Source organism: Carcharhinus amblyrhynchos, chromosome 4 (assembly GCF_965287045.1).
Source record: "Carcharhinus amblyrhynchos chromosome 4, sCarAmb.v2.hapA, whole genome shotgun sequence".
In the NCBI taxonomy this organism is placed as follows: domain Eukaryota; kingdom Metazoa; phylum Chordata; class Chondrichthyes; order Carcharhiniformes; family Carcharhinidae; genus Carcharhinus; species Carcharhinus amblyrhynchos.
The window spans coordinates 1,782,941-1,802,925 of NC_137327.1; the positions used below are offsets into that span (position 1 = coordinate 1,782,941).

General features: G+C 49.0%; 1 protein-coding gene across 1 annotated transcript in view; it reads left to right on the forward strand.

Annotated features, from left to right (window-relative positions):
- Window positions 1–12,718: 12,718 nt before the first annotated feature.
- Window positions 12,719–19,985, forward strand: part of gpatch1 (G patch domain containing 1) — a 36,936-nt gene continuing 29,669 nt past the window's right edge. Inside the window, exons 1-3 of the mRNA XM_080186660.1 lie at window positions 12,719–12,805; window positions 19,055–19,189; window positions 19,460–19,545. Of these exons, the coding sequence (XP_080042786.1) occupies window positions 12,745–12,805; window positions 19,055–19,189; window positions 19,460–19,545 (282 nt within the window). The 5' untranslated portion in view covers window positions 12,719–12,744. The remainder of the gene's footprint in view (window positions 12,806–19,054; window positions 19,190–19,459; window positions 19,546–19,985) is intronic.

A 19,985-nucleotide genomic window follows, 5' to 3' on the forward strand; every position in this document is an offset into this window, starting at 1 on the left:
TGATGGGTTTTTGATAAGCGAGGGGATTAAGGGTTATGGGGAGAGGGCGGGAATGTGGAACTGAGCCACGACAGATCAGCCATGATCTTATTGAAAGGCGGGGCAGGCTCGAAGGGCTAGATGGCCTACTCCTGCTCCTATTTCTTATGTTCTTATGTAACCCCGTGCTGTAACTGTCCTGGGAGTGTTTGATGGGGACAGTGTAGAGGGAGCTTTACGCTGTATCTAACCCCGTGCTGTACCTGTCCTGGGAGTGTTTGATGGGGACAGTGTAGAGGGAGCTTTACGCTGTATCTAACCCCGTGCTGTACCTGTCCTGGGAGTGTTTGATGGGGACAGTGTAGAGGGAGCTTTACGCTGTATCTAACCCCGTGCTGTACCTGTCCTGGGAGTGTTTGATGGGGACAGTGTAGAGGGAGCTTTACTCTGTATCTAACCCCGTGCTGTACCTGTCCTGGGAGTGTTTGATGGGGGACAGTGTAGAGGGAGCTTTACGCTGTATCTAACCCCGTGCTGTACCTGTCCTGGGAGTGTTTGATGGGGACAGTGTAGAGGGAGCTTTACTCTGTATCTAACCCTGTGCTGTACCTGTCCTGGGAATGTTTGATGGGGGACAGTGTAGAGGGAGCTTTACGCTGTATCTAACCCCGTGCTGTACCTGTCCTGGGAGTGTTTGATGGGGACAGTGTAGAGGGAGCTTTACTCTGTATCTAACCCCGTGCTGTACCTGTCCTGGGAATGTTTGATGGGGGACAGTGTTACATGCAGAAGTAAAGCAACTCTTCTCATTGCTAACTAACATGTGTTAATTTAGTTCGGGGCAGCTCTGGCTGCTTCCTTGCAGTGCTGATCAATGTGCGCACTGATACATCTATGAGCCCCTCACTGCTCACTAAAGGACTGTAGCCCAGTCAGAAAATGTTCTGATTCGGGGTCTGTGTCCCAGTGAGAGTGAAAAGTTTCAAAGAGAAAGATGATCTGGCTGCAAGTTTCCACCCAGAGTATGGAGTTCATGTTCTCTCATTTTTGTGTTTATTTTTCTCTGGCCAAAGTGCAGCTGGAACCGGTTTTGCTGAAAGCGAGTTGTCAAGGAGCCACTGTTCATTTTCTTCTTCATCAGAAAGGAGTCAAATTCCATTCAGGGGAATCGGGTTGGGTTTCAGAAGCTTTTAGTTCATATTTTTCTGTGAATTTCGTAAGGACACAGTGTGAGGAACAGGAGGAGGCCATTCAGTCCCTCAAGACTGTTCCGTCATTCAATTAGATTGTGACTGATCTACACCTTAATTGTATTTACTGGGATAAATCTTGCCTCCATATTGTGTTGGTATCTCTATGAATATGAATCTTAGCGAATCCCTGCCCTTCCCTCTCACTGTTTTTTGCTGGTAGGGAGAGTGGGGAGGGAGTTCCAAATTTCCACCATCACAGGAAAAATATATTTCCTGATTGCACTGCATAAAAGCTTTGCTCTAATTTTAAAACAATGATACTTTCTCTGGACTCCACCCCTTGAGGAAATAGTGGCAGATTGCGCTAATCCAGGAAACTTGCTGCTGGCCCGAAGATGGGTTTAGAACCCGGTACCAAATGGGTTTCAATTTTCCCAATCCTTTTCTGTTGGCACAAACAGGATCTGACTCAGAAAGGAGGGCGCCAGGCTGACTAGCCTGACATTAGCGGGTTTAGCACACAATCACCTTCCGGAAGTCACATGGGCGCAAATCACTACTGATCCCAAGTGCCATGGATTGCGAGAGTGAGCGAGGTAAGCACCACTTAACACTAACCTCCAGGATGCAAAAAGGCAAGTAAGCCACGGCCATGGTCTGGAGTGGGGTGGGTGGGGGGGCTATCAAAGGTGCAGGGGCTTAGGGAGGGTGTTGGCAAAGCTGGAGGTCCACAGGTTGGGGCCCACTGCTGGGTTGGGACTTGTTGTAGCGAGTATTCTCATTGGCTGCTGCATGGTCCTTCAGGGGCTGCCTATCATGTCAACTGCAAAGCTGCTAATGCCCCAGTGGTTACCCTGCCTGAGGGTTACCTTCCTAATTACTGACATTCCATCCCAGGCTCCACTAACAGTTACAGGCACTCAATCATGGGGGTTTGTCAGATATTAACATAGCTCTTCACACGGCGTAAACACTGAAATTTTTCCTACAATGAGCACCGTAATGTCTATTTGCACGGAGTTAGGAGGGGTCTTCCTTTTGTCTGAACAGCATGCCACTCCTGGACCAGACATCTGGGGGGCTACATCCAGAAATCATACAGCAAAAGTTCCTCACTGAGACCCTCTGATTGTCTATGTAAATGTCACAGAGCTCAGCCCAAACTGCCACATGCTGCTGCCAATGGCCAGGGGTCCGTATATGTGGGTGGGAGGGAGTCCCATGATGAAATGTGTCAGTGTCAGTGGATAGTGCAGTGATGCCTGTGTCAAATGGTCAGTGCTTTTGTCAGAGGTTTCTGTGGAGCCTTCCTCTGAGACATCGATAGGGGTTGCAGTGAGGGCCATGGTGAGGGGGGCACTGACTCCTAGTGGTATGGCCTCATTGCGGCTGTTTCCTGCTAAAAAAACACATGGTACAGTGCAAGGGAGGGACAATCCAGGCAGATTTCAACTTACTTGAGAAAGATCAAATGGATGAAGGTTTTGTGACTGCACATTTCTGTGGCACACAGGAGTCTGGGTGATCCTTTGTCAGACAAAAATCTAACCCTGTGATGAAGGGTCATCCAGGCAAGTCACGGGGGTTACAGATAGTGTGACATGAACCCAAGATCCTGGTAGAGGCTGTCCTCACGTGTGCGGAACTTGGCTCTGAGCCTCTGCTCAGCGACTCTGCGCTGTCGTGTGTCGTGAAGGCCGCCTTGGAGAACGTTTACCAGAAGATCATGTCACACTATCTGTAACCCCCATGACTTGTCTGGGCTTGCAACATCTCATTTACTGTCCTGTCTGGAGACAACATACAACTCTTTAACCTATGCTTAATGCTATCTCCACTCACATTGTCTGCACCTTTAAGACTTGATTAGCTAATTAGATGTAAAGAGTCGCATTCTAATCAGTACTCTGTAAACTGTGTGTGCCTTTATCTGCCCTGTTTGTGATCAGAACTCCCCACTCACCTGACGAAGGAGCAGCACTCCGAAAGCTAGTGGCTTTTACTACCAAATAAACCTATTGGATTTTAACCTGGTGTTATGAGACTTCTTACTCTATTCTCTCTCCATAGATGCTGTCAGATCTGCTGAAATTTTCCAGCATTTTCTGTTCCAGATGTAAAGGCGCAGTGAGCCAGGACCAATGAGTGGGAGGTGTAACATGTGTCCACAACTCCAAGACAGGAAGAAGCAGCAAAAGAAAGAAAAGAAATAGTCAAGGGAACAACCTTGTACGGAAAGAATGGTACTGAATGTTATAAGGATGAGGAGGGACATAATGACAGTGTGTGCTGAACACAAGGCTGCAATGCTGCCAGCAAAATGGCAGTACAGAGTGTGGAATGTAGCTGAACCAGTTCTAACACTATGTGGATTGAGATGTCACATTGATAGCCTGGAATTCTGTCTGATTACCTGACCTTAGTTACCAAGAAACATTTCCTCCCACTTCCCCCCCCACTCCCCCCTCCATGCTGCTGTACTGACATTTAGAGCCCCCCCTCGTCCCACGCACATCTGACTCCAAACCTCCTTCTTGGCAGCATGTTCCCCACCCCCTCCTCAACACAGGTCACCAGCGTGAGGGCATCGAGGCTCTTCTGATGCACCTCCTGTCCCACCCCTGACATCCCCCCACCCTCAATTAGGACACCTTCACGATCTGTCTCAGCATGACGCCCCCACTGGATCCCACACCCTGCATAGCCCCCTGTCAGGGCCCCACCTCCTCAGCACTACCCTGGCACAGTGGCAATGCCCAGCTGGCACAGTAAGTCTGTCCAGCGGCCACTGCCAGTGTGCCAGGTGGACACTGCCCAGCCATGCCCCTGACCACACAGCTTTGATGGCCTCCGAGCCCCCTGGCATGACCATTGCACCGCATCTCACCATTATGGCATTGCAGTCAAGGGCCGGTGAGTTTGGTGCACTGGGGGCGGTGAGGTCAGAGAATTGCCCCCACTGAGACAGTGAAGATCTCAAACCAATCCTGTGCTGACCAATGATAAAGCCCTGCGCACACAGAGAGAGCTGAGGTGCTGCGGGGGGCTGTGGAGGAGGGACGGCCCATCCTCTACCCCCAGGAAGGCAGACAGCCCAGGAGCAGGCACTCCAATGCAGGTTAGGAAGCCATGGTCACGGCAGTCAGTGCCCCTGCCTGACACACAGGCCAATGCTGGGAGAAGGTGAGTGACATGATTCAAGCTGTAAGGGCAAATGTCCATCCATCTCGTCCTGCCATCGGTCCCATCCCTCACGACTGGAATGTCCACTTTGATGCACTCCCGGACACTGCCCAGCACCCCCCAGCACCCTCCTCAAATCCCTCTGACACCCTCTCCGAGGCACAACCATTCCTAGCAAGACGCAATGCCGAGCTACACCTCCCATTCTCCACCCTCTCCCCCCACCCCCACTCACCACACCCTACGCTCTCACCACCTGCCGTGCCTGCCAGCCATCAATCATCTCCTTATGCCTCCACAGGAGAGGATGGCACACCACCACAGAGAAGGTGGGTGGTGGAAACCCTGCACTGAGGCTCCTCACTCCCTTTGAGGAACGAGTGGATCTCACAGGGGATCTGACTGGGAGGGCTGTGAGTGACTGTCAGGGTGAGCCAGACAAGTGAGGATCCACAAAACCTCCAGCCATGTAGACCTTTCTCAAGTAAGTGTCGATTGACCCAGACATTCATCCATTCCCAGTATTTACACACATGTCTGCTATTGCAGGAGCACTGGATGAGGCCAGACCTTCCAGAGTCAGCATTAATTCCTTTACTGTTCAGAATTTTTCTGTTCTTGCCTTAAAACATTTGATGAGATAATCTCGACAGCTTCACTGGGCAGGGAATTCCACAGATTTACAATCCTTTGTGTGAAGAAGTTCCTCCTCATCTCAGTCCTAAATCTGCTCCCCCTTATTTTGAGGCTATGCCCCCTAGTTCTAGTTTCACCCGGCAGTGAAAACAACTTCCCTGCTTCTATCTTATCCATTCCCTTCATAATCTTATATGTTTCCATAAGATCTCCCCTCATTCTTCTGAATTCCAATGAGTATAGCCCCAGTCTACTCAGTCTCTCCTCATAAGCCAAAGTTCCCAACTCCAGAATCAACCTAGTGAATCTCCTCTGCACCCCCTCCAGTGCCAGTATATCCTTTCTCAAGTAAGGAGACCAAAACTGTACACAGTACTCCAGGTGTGGCCTCACCAGCACCTTATACAGCTGCAACATAACCTCGCTGTTTTTAAACTCCATCCCTCTAGCAATGAAGGACAAAATTCCATTTGCCTTTTTAATTACCTGCTGTTCCTGCAAACCAACTCCTTGAAAGGGAGTGCCGCACTGTCAGAGGGTCAGTGCTGAGGGAGTGCTGCACTGTCAGAGGGTCAGTACTGAGGGTGTGCCGCACTGTCAGAGGGTCAGTGCTGAGGGAGTGCCGCACTGTCAGAGGGTCAGTGCCGAGGGAGTGCTGCACTGTCAAAGGGTCAGTACTGAGGGAGTGCTGCACCGTCAGTGGGTCAGTGCTGAGGGAGTGCCGCACTGTCAGAGGGTCAGTACTGAGGGAGCGCCGCACTGTCAGAGGGTCAGTACTGAGGGAGTGCCGCACTGTCAGAGCATCAGTGCTGAGGGAGTGCCACACTGTCAGAGGGTCAGTGCCGAGGGAGTGCTGCACTGTCAAAGGGTCAGTGCTGAGGGAGTGCCGCACTGTCAGAGGGTCAGTGCTGAGGGAGTGCCGCAGTGTCAGAGGGTCAGTACTGAGGGAGTGCTGCACTGTCAAAGGGTCAGTACTGAGGGAGTGCTGCACTGTCAGAGGGTCAGTGCTGAGGGAGTGCCGCACTGTCAGAGGGTCAGTACTGAGGGAGTGACGCACTGTCAAAGGGTCAGTACTGAGGGAGTGCCGCACTGTCAAAGGGTCAGTACTGAGGGAGTGCTGCACTGTCAGAGGGTCAGTGCTGAGGGAGTGCCGCACTGTCAAAGGGTCAGTACTGAGGGAGTGCTGCACTGTCAGAGGGTCAGTACTGAGGGAGTGCTGCACTGTCAGAGGGTCAGTGCTGAGGGAGTGCCGCACTGTCAGAGGGTCAGTGCTGAGGGAGTGCCGCACTGTCAGAGGGTCAGTACTGAGGGAGTGCCGCACTGTCAGAGGGTCAGCACTGAGGGAGCGCCGCACTGTCAGAGGGTCAGTGCTGAGGGAGTGCCGCACTGTCAGAGGGTCAGTACTGAGGGAGTGCCACACTGTCAGAGCGTCAGTACTGAGGGAGTGCCGCACTGTCAGAGGGTCAGTGCTGAGGGAGTGCCGCACTATCAGAGGGTCAGTGCTGAGGGAGTGCCGCACTGTCAGAAGGTCAGTACTGAGGGAGTGCCGCACAGAGGGTCAGTGCTGAGGGAGTGCCGCACTGTCAGAGGGTCAGTGCTGAGGGAGTGCCGCACTGTCAGAAGGTCAGTACTGAGGGAGTGCCGCACTGTCAGAGGGTCAGTACTGAGGGAGTGCCGCACTGTCAGAGGGTCAGTACTGAGGGAGTGCCGCACTGTCAGAGGGTCAGTACTGAGGGAGTGCCGCACTGTCAGAGGGTCAGTACTGAGGGAGTGCCGCACTGTCAGAGGGTCAGTACTGAGGGAGTGCCGCACTGTCAGAGGAGCTGTACAGTAAGAAGTCTGACAACACCAGGTTTAAGTCCAACCAATCAGGTGACGAAGGGGCAAATCCCGAAAGCTAGTGAGTTTACTATCAAATAAATCAGTTGGACTTAAACCTGGTGTTGTCAGACTTTTTACTGTGTTTACCCCAGTCCAACGCCGGCATCTCCACATCATGAGGAATTGTATCCCAGTGAGAGTCAGTAAGGCATAGATTGGCCAGATGAATGTTTGTGATAGGTAAGAAATGTTAAGTTTACAAAGGGACTGATATTGTTACCTATGGGAATGTTCAACCTGTAGCTGGTGATGATTGGCGCCACTGTGTGGACGATAGGGAAATTCACTCTGCTTTTTAATCCAGGAATTTCAGTAATTTTTAACAGCGCACCATCAACATTGCCTCTCTGTCTATCTGTCCTGCGAAGGAATCTGACCGAACTGAGTGACTGTCACAGACTGGGTAAAGACCCCAGATTTCTTTCCCTAAAGGACATCAGTAAACCAATTGGGTTTTAATGATATTGTAAATTCTGCCTGGTCCCTGTTATTAACACTGGATTTGTATTTTTGGACTTTAGTGAATGTAAAATTTCTAAATTTTTCGTTGGGATTTATGTCACATTTTCTGGATAATTTGTCCAATAACATAACCAGGATAACAACTTCCCTCCACAGTTAGATTTTCTGTCAATACAGAGCAGACCCTCTGTTATTTACATAAGAACATAAGAAATAGGAGCAGGAGTAGGCCATCTAGCCCCTCGAGCCTGCCCCGCCATTCAATAAGATCATGGCTGATCTGTCGTGGCTCAGTTCCACATTCCCGCCCTCTCCCCATAACCCTTAATCCCCTCTCTTATCAAAAACCCATCAACCCGCTTCTTAAAAATATTTAGCGAGGCAGCCTCCACCACTTCAACGGGCAGAGAATTCCAGAGATTCACCACCCTTTGAGTGAAGAAATTCTTCCTCAACTCCGTTCTAAACCACCCCCCCTTTATCTTGAGGCTGTGCCCCCTAGTCCTACTGTCCTTTCTGAGCGGGAAGAGTCTCTCCACCTCTATCCTATCCATTCCATTCATCATCTTATACGTCTCAATGAGATCTCCCCTCATTCTTCTAAACTCTAACGAGTACAAGCCTAGTTTATTCAGCCTCTCCTCATAGGTCAATCCCCTCAACTCCGGCATCAGCCTAGTAAACCTCCTCTGCACTCTCTCCAAGGCCAAAATATCCTTGCGTAAGTATGGCGCCCAAAACTGCACACAGTACTCCAGCTGCGGCCTCACCAATGCCCTATACAGCCGCAGCAAGACCTCCCTACTTTTATATTCAATCCCCCTCGCTATGATGCAGAAATAAGTTAATTTCTGTAAAATGGGATTTCACTGTGCACTAAGTCAGCGAGACCAGCAACTTTAAGTATAGGAAGAACAATGACTGGGTTCCAGTTACATAAGAACATAAGAACATAAGAAATAGGAGCAGGAGTAGGCCATCTAGCCCTTCGAGCCTGCCCCGCCATTCAATAAGATCATGGCTGATCTGTTGTGCCTCAGTTCCACCTTCCCGCCCTCTCCCCATAACCCTTAATCCCCTCGCTTATCAAAAACCCATCAACCCGCTTCTTAAAAACATTTAGCGAGGCAGCCTCCACCACTTCAACGGGCAGAGAATTCCAGAGATTCACCACCCTTTGAGTGAAGAAGTTCTTCCTCAACTCCGTTCTAAACCTTTATCTTGAGGCTGTGCCCCCTAGTCCTACTGTCCTTTCTGAGCGGGAAGAGTCTCTCCACCTCTATCCTATCCATCCCATTCATCATCTTATACGTCTCAATGAGATCTCCCCTCATTCTTCTAAACTCTAACGAGTACAAGCCTAGTCTATCCAGCCTCTCCTCATAGCTCAACCCCCTCAGCTCCGGCATCAGCCTAGTAAACCTCCTCTGCACTCCCTCCAAGGCCAGTTACTCAGCAGCATTAACTGAGAGATTTGATAAGAGGTATTCATGGTGGCACACTTGGCACAGTGGTTAGCACTGCTGCCTCACAGTGCCAGGGATTTGGGTTGGATTCCCAGCTTGGGTCACTGTCTGTGTGGAGTTTGCACATTCTCCCCCTGCCTGCATGGGTTTCCTCTGAGTGTTCCGGTCTCCTCCCACAGTCTAAAAGATGTGCTGGTTAGATGCATTGACCGTGCTAAATTCTCCCTCAGGTGCCAGAGTGTGGCGACTCGGGGATTTTTGCAATAACTTCATTGCAGTGTTAATGTAAGCCTACTTACAATACTAATAAATCAACTTTAAACTATTATTACCTCCTGTGATTTCCCCCATTATTACCCCGTGTTTCCCCTATTATTACATAAGAATTTCAGAACTAGGAGCAGGAGTCGGCCATCTGGCCCCTTGAGCCTGCTCCGCCATTCAATAAGATCATGGCTGAGCTTTTTGTGGACTCAGTTCCACTTACCTGTCCATTCACCATAATCCTTAATTCCTTTACTGTTCAAAAATCTATCTATCTTTGCCTTAAAAACATTCAATGAGGGAGCGTCAACTGCTTCACTGGGCAGGGAATTCCACAGATTCACAACCCTTTGTGTGAAGAAGTTCCTCCACAACTCAGTCCTAAATTTGCTCCCCCTTATTTTGAGGCTATGCCCCCTAGTTCTAGTTTCACCCACCAGTGGAAACAACTTCCCTGCTTCTATCTTATAGAAACATATAAGATTATGAAGGGAATAGATAAGATCTCCCCTCATTCTTCTGAATTCCAATGAGTATCACCCCAGTCTACTCAGTCTCTCCTCATAAGCCAAAGTTCCCAACTCCAGAATCAACCTAGTGAATCTCCTCTGCACCCCCTCCAGTGCCAGTATATCCTTTCTCAAGTAAGGAGACCAAAACTGTACACAGTAACTCCAGGTGTGGCCTCACCAGCACCTTATACAGCTGCAACATAACCTCACTGTTTTTAAACTCCATCCCTCTAGCAATGAAGGACAAAATTCCATTTGCCTTTTTAATTACCTGCTGTTCCAGCAAAGCAAATGTTTGTGATTCATGCACAAGGACACCCAGGTCCCTCTGCACAGCAGCATGCTGCAATTTTTTACCATTTAAATAATAGTCCATTTTGTTGTTATTCCTACCAAAATGGATGACCTCACATTTACCAACATTGTACTCCATCTGCCAGACCCTTGCCCACTCACTCAGACTATCTATATCCCTTTGCAGACTTTTCGTGTCCTCTGCACACTTTGCTCTGCCACTCATCTTAGCGAATTTTGTGAATGGTTCCCCATTGTCCACTGCAGATGTAATGTTCTCAAAGAATTCCACCAAACTAGTCAAACATAACCTGCCCTTCATGAACCCATGCTGTGTCTTACCAATGGGACAATTTATATCCAGATGAGTTGCTATTTCTTCCTTGATGATAGGGAAAATGCTTGAATCTACTACAGAAGTTAAGCTAACCAGCCAAGTTACTTCTCTTCTGTCTACCTCCTTTTTTAAACAGTGGCGTCACATTTGCCCCTGTGATTCTCCAATTATTACCCCCGTGTTTCCCCTATTATCACCCCTTGTGATTCCCCTATTATCACCCCCTGTGTTTCCCCTATTATTAACCCTTTGACTCCCCTATTATTACCCCCTGTGTTTCCCCTATTATTACCCCGTTTCCCCTATTATTACCCCGTTTCCCCTATTATTACCCCCTGTGTTTCCCCTATTATTACCCCCTGTGTTTCCCCTATTATTACCCCGTGTTTCCCCTATTATTACCCCCTGTGTTTCCCCTATTATTACCCCTGTGTTTCCCCTATTATTACCCCCTGTGTTTCCCCTATTATTACCCCTGTGTTTCCCCTATTATTACCCCGTGTTTCCCCTATTATTACCCCCTGTGTTTCCCCTATTATTACCCCTGTGTTTCCCCTATTATTACCCCGTGTTTCCCCTATTATTACCGTGTTTCCCCTATTATTACCCCGTGTTTCCCCTATTATTACCCCTGTGTCTCCCCTATTATTACCCCCTGTGTTTCCCCTATTATTACCCCTGTGTTTCCCCTATTATTACCCCCTGTGTTTCCCCTATTATTACCCCTGTGTTTCCCCTATTATTACCCCCTGTGTTTCCCCTATTATTACCTCTGTGTTTCCCCTATTATTACCCCTGTGTTTCCCCTATTATTACCCCCTGTGTTTCCCCTATTATTACCCCTGTGTTTCCCCTATTATTACCCCCTGTGTTTCCCCTATTATTACCCCCTGTGTTTCCCCTATTATTACCCCCTGTGTTTCCCCTATTATTACCCCTGTGTTTCCCCTATTATTACCCCCTGTGTTTCCCCTATTATTACCCCCTGTGTTTCCCCTATTATTACCCCCTGTGTTTCCCCTATTATTACCCCGTTTCCCCTATTATTACCCCTGTGTTTCCCCTATTATTACCCCCTGTGTTTCCCCTATTATTACCCCTGTGTTTCCCCTATTATTACCCCTGTGTTTCCCCTATTATTACCCCTCTGTTTCCCCTATTATTACCCCGTGTTTCCCCTATTATTACCCCCTGTGTTTCCCCTATTATTACCCCTCTGTTTCCCCTATTATTACCCCCTCTGTTTCCCCTATTATTACCCCCTGTGTTTCCCCTATTATTACCCCCTGTGTTTCCCCTATTATTACCCTGTTTCCCCTATTATTACCCCTGTGTTTCCCCTATTATTACCCCCTGTGTTTCCCCTATTATTACCCCTCTGTTTCCCCTATTATTACCCCCTCTGTTTCCCCTATTATTACCCCCTGTGTTTCCCCTATTATTACCCTGTTTCCCCTATTATTACCCCTGTGTTTCCCCTATTATTACCCCTCTGTTTCCCCTATTATTACCCCCTGTGTTTCCCCTATTATTACCCCTCTGTTTCCCCTATTATTACCCCCTCTGTTTCCCCTATTATTACCCCCTGTGTTTCCCCTATTATTACCCCCTGTGTTTCCCCTATTATTACCCCTCTGTTTCCCCTATTATTACCCCCTCTGTTTCCCCTATTATTACCCCCTGTGTTTCCCCTATTATTACCCTGTTTCCCCTATTATTACCCCTGTGTTTCCCCTATTATTACCCCTGTGTTTCCCCTATTATTACCCCTGTGTTTCCCCTATTATTACCCCTGTGTTTCCCCTATTATTACCCCTGTGTTTCCCCTATTATTACCCCCTCTGTTTCCCCTATTATTACCCCCTGTGTTTCCCCTATTATTACCCTGTTTCCCCTATTATTACCCCTGTGTTTCCCCTATTATTACCCCTGTGTTTCCCCTATTATTACCCCCTGTGTTTCCCCTATTATTACCCTGTTTCCCCTATTATTACCCCCTGTGTTTCCCCTATTATTACCCCTGTGTTTCCCCTATTATTACCCCCTCTGTTTCCCCTATTATTACCCCCTGTGTTTCCCCTATTATTACCCTGTTTCCCCTATTATTACCCCTGTGTTTCCCCTATTATTACCCCTGTGTTTCCCCTATTATTACCCCCTGTGTTTCCCCTATTATTACCCTGTTTCCCCTATTATTACCCCTGTGTTTCCCCTATTATTACCCCTGTGTTTCCCCTATTATTACCCCTGTGTTTCCCCTATTATTACCCCTGTGTTTCCCCTATTATTACCCCCTCTGTTTCCCCTATTATTACCCCCTGTGTTTCCCCTATTATTACCCTGTTTCCCCTATTATTACCCCTGTGTTTCCCCTATTATTACCCCTGTGTTTCCCCTATTATTACCCTGTTTCCCCTATTATTACCCCCTGTGTTTCCCCTATTATTACCTTCTATGATTCCCTATTCTTGCTCCCAGTTGTGATTGGTTACCTTTGACCCTCAGTGAACTCTGACCTATGACGCTGCCTGTCCAAAATGGCGGCTGACGAAGATGAGGATTTTGTTTATTTCGGCTCCGCATTGGAACCGCTAGAAGGTAAATACCCCCGGGGAGAGGGTAAATACCCCCGGGGAGAGGGTAAATACCCCCGGGGAGAGGGTAAACACCCCCGGGGAGAGGGTAAACACTCCCGGGGAGAGGGTAAACACCCCCGGGGAGAGGGTAAATACCCCCGGGGAGAGGGTAAATACCCCCGGGGAGAGGGTAAACACCCCCGGGGAGAGGGTAAACACTCCCGGGGAGAGGGTAAACACCCCCGGGGAGAGGGTAAATACCCCCGGGGAGAGGGTAAATACCCCCGGGGAGAGGGTAAACACTCCCGGGGAGAGGGTAAATACCCCCGGGGAGAGGGTAAACACTCCCGGGGAGAGGGTAAATACCCCCGGGGAGAGGGTAAATACCCCCGGGGAGAGGGTAAACACTCCCGGGGAGAGGGTAAATACCCCCGGGGAGAGGGTAAACACTCCCGGGGAGAGGGTAAATACCCCCGGGGAGAGGGTAAACACTCCCGGGGAGAGGGTAAACACCCCCGGGGAGAGGGTAAATACCCCCGGGGAGAGGGTAAATACCCCCCCCCGGGGAGAGGGTAAACACCCCCGGGGAGAGGGTAAATACCCCCCCCCGGGGAGAGGGTAAACACCCCCGGGGAGAGGGTAAACACCCCCGGGGAGAGGGTAAATACCCCCCCCGGGGAGAGGGTAAACACTCCCGGGGAGAGGGTAAACACTCCCGGGGAGAGGGTAAACACTCCCGGGGAGAGGGTAAATACCCCCGGGGAGAGGGTAAACACTCCCGGGGAGAGGGTAAACACTCCCGGGGAGAGGGTAAACACTCCCGGGGAGAGGGTAAACACCCCCCCCGGGGAGAGGGTAAACACCCCCGGGGAGAGGGTAAATACCCCCCCGGGAGAGGGTAAACACCCCCGGGGAGAGGGTAAACACTCCCGGGGAGAGGGTAAATACCCCCGGGGAGAGGGTAAATACCCCCCCCCCCCCCGGGGAGAGGGTAAATACCCCCCCCCCCCCCCCCCCCCCCGGGGAGAGGGTAAACACCCCCGGGGAGAGGGTAAACACCCCCGGGGAGAGGGTAAATACTCCCGGGGAGAGGGTAAACACCCCCGGGGAGAGCGTAAACACCCCCGGGGAGAGCGTAAACACCCCCGGGGAGAGGGTAAACACCCCCGGGGAGAGGGTAAATACCCCCCCCGGGGAGAGGGTAAACACCCCCGGGGAGAGGGTAAACACCCCCGGGGAGAGCGTAAACACCCCCGGGGAGAGCGCAAACACCCCCGGGGAGAGGGTAAACACTCCCGGGGAGAGGGTAAACACTCCCGGGGAGAGGGTAAACACCCCCGGGGAGAGGGTAAACACCCCCGGGGAGAGCGTAAACACTCCCGGGGAGAGGGTAAACAGATCCGGGGAGAGGGTAAATACCCCCCCCCCGGGGAGAGGGTAAACACCCCCGGGGAGAGGGTAAATACTCCCGGGGAGAGGGTAAACAGTCCTGGGGAGAGGGTAAATACCCCCGGGGAGAGGGTAAACACCCCCGGGGAGAGGGTAAACACCCCCGGGGAGAGGGTAAACACTCCCGGGGAGAGGGTAAACAGTCCCGGGGAGAGGGTAAACACCCCCGGGGAGAGGGTAAACACCCCTCGGGTGAAAATGGGGAGAGGGTAAATACCCTCGGAGAAAGGGGTGAGAGGGTAACTAATCCTGGGGAGAGGATAAATACCCCAAGGGGAGAGGGTAATTACCTCCTTGGAGAACAGATCATACTTAAGGCCTGGGAGAGTTTTCATAACTCGTGGCAGAATCCCCCCAAATCATCCTAGTAAACACCTTAAACCACCACCACCCCTGCCTCCCATCACCTTGACAAATGTTGGCAATCTCCATCTCTCCTTGTGGCACTGAAAAGATAGTGAGTCTTTATCCTCACCCACAGGATTTTGTGCTCTCCCAAATCAAGCACGGAGCAGAATAACTTCTTTTTGATGGAAGTCTTGGTGGTAAAAGAACATACAACAAAAGAGCAAGCCATTCAGCCCCTCAGGCCTGCCACACTATTTAATCATATTTGGGGTGGCACAGTGGTTAGCACTGCTGCCTCACAGCGCCAGGGATCTGGGTTCAATTCCTGGCTCAGGTCACTATCTGTGCGGACTCTGCAAGTGCCCCCCCCCCCGCTGTCTGCATGGGTTTCCTCCAGGTGCTCCAGTTTCCTCCCACTTTGTGAAAGACGTGCTGGATGGGTGCATTGGCTATGTTAAATTCTCCCTCGGTGTACCCGAACAGGTGCTGGACTGTGGCGACTAGGGGAATTTCACAGTAACTTCATTGTGGTGTTAATGTAAGCCTTACTTGTGACTAATAAATAAACTTTAGAATCATAGAAAAACTACAGCACAAATTGGCCCTTTGGCCCACAAGTTGCACTGATCATATCTCTACCTACTAGGCTTACCTATTGACCTTCAATCCTATTAAGTCCCATGTACTCATCCAGAAGCGTCTTAAAAGACCCTATCGAATCAGCCTCCACCACCACCGACTGCAGCCGATTCCACTCACCCACCGCCCTATGAGTGAAAAACCTACCTCTGACATCTCCTCTGTACCTACTCCCCAGCACCTTAAACCTGTGTCCTCTTGTGGCAGCCATTTCAGCCCTGGGGAAAAGCCTCTGAGAGTCCACCCGATCAATACCTCTCATCATCTTATAAACCTCTGTCAGACCCCCGCTCATCCTTCGTCTCTCTAAGGAGAAAAGACCGAGCTCTCTCAACCTAGCCTCATAAGGCATGCCACCCAATCCAGGTAACGTTCTTGTAAATCTCCTCTGCACCCTTTCAATGGCTTCCACATCCTTCCTGTAATGAGGCGACCAGAACTGAGCACAGTACTCCAAGTGGGGTCTGACCAGGGTCTTACAAAGCTGCAGCATTACCTCCCGACTCCTAAACGCAATTCCTCAGTTGATGAAGGCCAGAACACCATACGCCTTCTTAACCACATCCTCTACCTGCGAAGCCGATTTGAGAGTCCTATGAACCCAGACCCCAAGATCCTTCTGATCTTCTACACTGCTAAGAGTCTTACCCTTAATATTATATTCCTATGTTTATCTGGAATAAGGGGAAATATGAAGCCATCAGGCAGGAAATTGGAAGGAGGTATTCTCGGGGAAATGTACTGAAGCAAGGTGGCAGATTTTCAAGGAATGTTTGGAGCTTTGCATGACAACATTCCGATGAGACAGGGAGGTTATGGTAGGTTACAGGAACCGTGGTGCACCAAAGTTGTAACAAATCTAGTCAAAAAGAAAAGTGTACAAAAGGTTCAGGGAGGTAGGTAATGTTAGGGATCTAGAGGAGTATACGGCTTGTAGGAAGGAACTTAAGAAGGAAATTGGGAGAGCCAGAAGGGGTCATGAGAAGGCCTTGGCAGGTAAGATTAAGGAGAATTCCAAGGCATTCTACAACTCTGTGAAGAGTAAAAGGATGAGATGTGAAGGAATAGGACCTATAAAATGTGATGGTGGGAAAGTTTGTATAGAACCGGTAGAAATGGCAGAGGTGCTTAATGAATACTTTACTTCAGTATTTTTCATGGTGGAAAAAGATCTTGGTGGTTGTAGTGCAGGCTTGCGGTGGACTGAAAAGCTTGAATGTGTGGACATTGAAAAAGAGGATGTGTTGGAGCTTTTGAATAGCATCAAGATGGATAAGTCGCCGGGACCGGATGGGATGTACCCCAGGTTACTGTGGGAGGTGAGGGAAGAGATTGCAGAGCCTCTGGCGGTGATCTTTGCATCGTCGATGGGGACCGGAGAGGTTCCGGAGGATTGGAGGATTACGGATGTGGCTCCTATATTCAAGAAAGGGAATAGAGATAGCCCAGGAAATTATCGACCAGTGAGTCTAACCTCAGTGGTTGGTAAGTTGATGGAAAAGATCCTGAGAGACAGGATTTATGAACATTTAGAGAAGTATAGTATGATCAAAAGTAGTCAGCACGGCTTTGTCAAAGGCAGATCGTGTCTTACGAGCCTGGTTGAGTTTTTTGAAAACGTGACTAAACACGTTGATGAAGGAAGAGTGGTGCATGTGGTTTATATGGACTTCAGCAAGGCGTTCGATAAGGTCCCCCATGCAAGGCTTATTGAGAAAGTGAGGAGGCATGGGATCCAAGGGGATGTTGCTTTGTGGATCCAGAACTGGCTTGCCTGCAGAAGGCAGAGAGTGGTTGTAGATGGGTCTTTTTCTGCATGGAGGTCGGTCACCAGTGGAGTGCCCCAGGGATCTGTTCTGGGACCCTTGCTGTTTGTGATTTTCATAAATGACCTGGATGAGGAAGTGGAGGGATGAGTTGGTAAGTTTGCTGATGACACAAAGATCGGTGGTGTTGTGGATAGTTTGGAGGGATGTCAGAAGTTTCTGCATGACGTAGATAGGATGCAAGACTGGGCAGAGAAGTGGCAGATTGACTTCAACCCGGATAAATGTGTAGTGGTACATTTTATTCCCTAATTATGGATTATTCCATATTCACTAATATTCATATCTACTAATTATGGATGAAGTGGATACTAATTATCCACTTATTCACTAAAAAATATTCAAAATCCTTTTCAGAAAGAGATCTGCAAAAGGCCTTAATTCCCTGAGAGAAAAAAAATCTACAATAGTCAGTTTTAAATAGTGCCCCTTATTTTTAAACAGTGACCTCTAGTTCTAGATTCTCCCACAACAGGAAACATCCTCTCCACACCCACCCTGTCAACATCCCTCAGGATCTTAGATGTTTCAATCAAGTTGCCTCTTACTCTTGCAAACTCCAATGGATACAAACTTAGCCTCTCCAACCTCTCCTCAACCTGCCTACTGCAGGTATTACCGCGGGAGGCACGGTGGCACAGTGGTTAGCACTGCTGCTTCACAGTTCCAGGGACCTGGGTTCAATTCCCGGCTCGGGTCACTGTCTGTGTGGAGTTTGCACATTCTCCTCATGTCTGCGTGGGTTTCCTCCAGGTGCTCCGGTTTCCTCCCACAGTCCAAAGATGTGCTGGTTAGGTTGATTGTCTGTCTTAAAATTGCCCTTAGTGTTCTGGGATGCGTAGGTTAGAGGGATTAGTGGGTAAATATGTAGGGTTATGTGGGTAGGGCCTGGGTGGGATTGTGGTCGGTGCAGACTTGATGGGCTGAATGGCCTCTTTCTGTAGTGTAGGGTTTCTATGATTTCTAGTTTGATAACCCTTTTCTAACTGCATCCAATACATTTACATCCTTCTTTAAATAAGACCAAACTGTACACAATGCTCCAGATGTGATCTCACTGTATAACTGAAGCTTAACCTCCCTACTTTTATAATTAATTTCCCTTATGATAAATCATAACATTCTGTTAGCTTTGTAAAGCAGTGTGAAGGAAGAGGATTAATTATACAGATTACCAACTAATGGAGGGACCGATGTTTCTCATTAATGAGATAAACTTGAAGAGGACATTTGGCTGAGGACAGGTCTGAAACTGAGAGCCTGTCTACAACCAAAGGGTAGAGTCAAAAAGATGTGAACATTGGTGATTTTGGAGAGGTGAGGGCTGTGGTTCCTCAGTGAGATTTGATATAATCTGGACTAGAGTCAGTGGGTCATGGTCAGTAGGGAGTGAAACTGGAGTACTGTGTGCAGTTTTGGGCGCCGCACCTGCGCAAGGATATTTTGGCCCTGGAGGGAGTGCAGAGGAGGTTTACTAGGCTGATACCGGAGTTGAGGGGATTGAGCTATGAGGAGAGGCTGAATAAACTAGGCTTGTACTCGTTAGAGTTTAGAAGAATGAGGGGAGATCTCATTGAGACGTATAAGATGATGAATGGGATGGATAGGATAGAGGTGGAGAGACTCTTCCCGCTCAAAAAAGACAGTAGGACTAGGGGGCACAGCCTCAAGATAAAGGGGAGGCGGTTTAGAACGGAGTTGAGGAGGAACTTCTTCACTCAAAGGGTGGTGAATCTCTGGAATTCTCTGCCCGTTGAAGTGGTGGAGGCTGCCTCGCTAAATATTTTTAAGAAGCGGGTTGATGGGTTCTTGATAAGAGAGGGGATTAAGGGTTATGGGGAGAGGGCGGGAAAGTGGAACTGAGCCATGACAGATCAGCCATGATCTTATTGAATGGCAGGGCAGGCTCGAAGGGCTAGATGGCCTACTCCTGCTCCTATTTCTTATGTTCTTATGAAACGATTGAATTAAGACTTGTGAAGTTTTAACGTCAACTTTTTGTTTCTAAGATGAATCAACGAAGAAACCAGTTCCTCTGCAGGAACAGACTGTCAAGGATGAGAAGGGGAGGTACAAACGCTTTCATGGGGCATTCACAGGGGGATTTTCCGCTGGTTATTTCAACTCAGTGGGATCAAAAGAAGGTAAGAGATGTTTCCTTGAAGTGAAAGTCCTTGGCTTTAAGCTACAAATGTTTTCTAAGCTCCTGTAGCCATTTTTTTTAACAGAGACGCTAAGCAAATTGCAGCAAACAAATGAACCACTCCATCAATTTAAAGGGAAAGGAATTCTGTACCCAGGTGTTGTGTGATGGCTTTTCAAAAAACCTAAATTCATAAAATCTGGAATTGAAAGCTATTCTCAATTGTTGTAAAAACCCAACTGGTTCACTGATGGTGTTACTCTGTCTGTAGGATGGACGCCTTCAACCTTCATATCTTCACGGCAGCAAAAGGCAGAGATGCAGCTTTTCAGTCCAGAACACTTCATGGATGAAGAGGTACATTGAGTTTTGTTGATCTGTGCTGGTGGGTGGATGGTCATGTTTAGATCAATTCAGTGCACAGATATGCGATGTTGAAGTAGTGTGCAGAGTGTGCTCAGGAGTTTGAGAAAGGGGTATTTCATGTTGTGTTTTGGAGAGTGTAGGACAACATTCAGTTCTGTTCAGAGCCTAGAGGGCAGCATCTTGTGGAGATGATCCATGAAACTGCTTTCATGGTCTCCCTGTCAACAGGCAGTAGGAGAATGGCTATTCCACATGGAGGGAGGGTTGGAGTTTGATCTTTGGAACGCTCACACTTTTCTTCAGTCAGTGTTTTACTTGTGAAGAGACACTTCTTAGAGCAGAGAGGGGTTAAGTAGAAGGAAAGTCAGTTAGCAGAGGACACAGATTCAAGGTGGCTGGCAAAAGAACCACAGGCAACATGAGTAGAATTT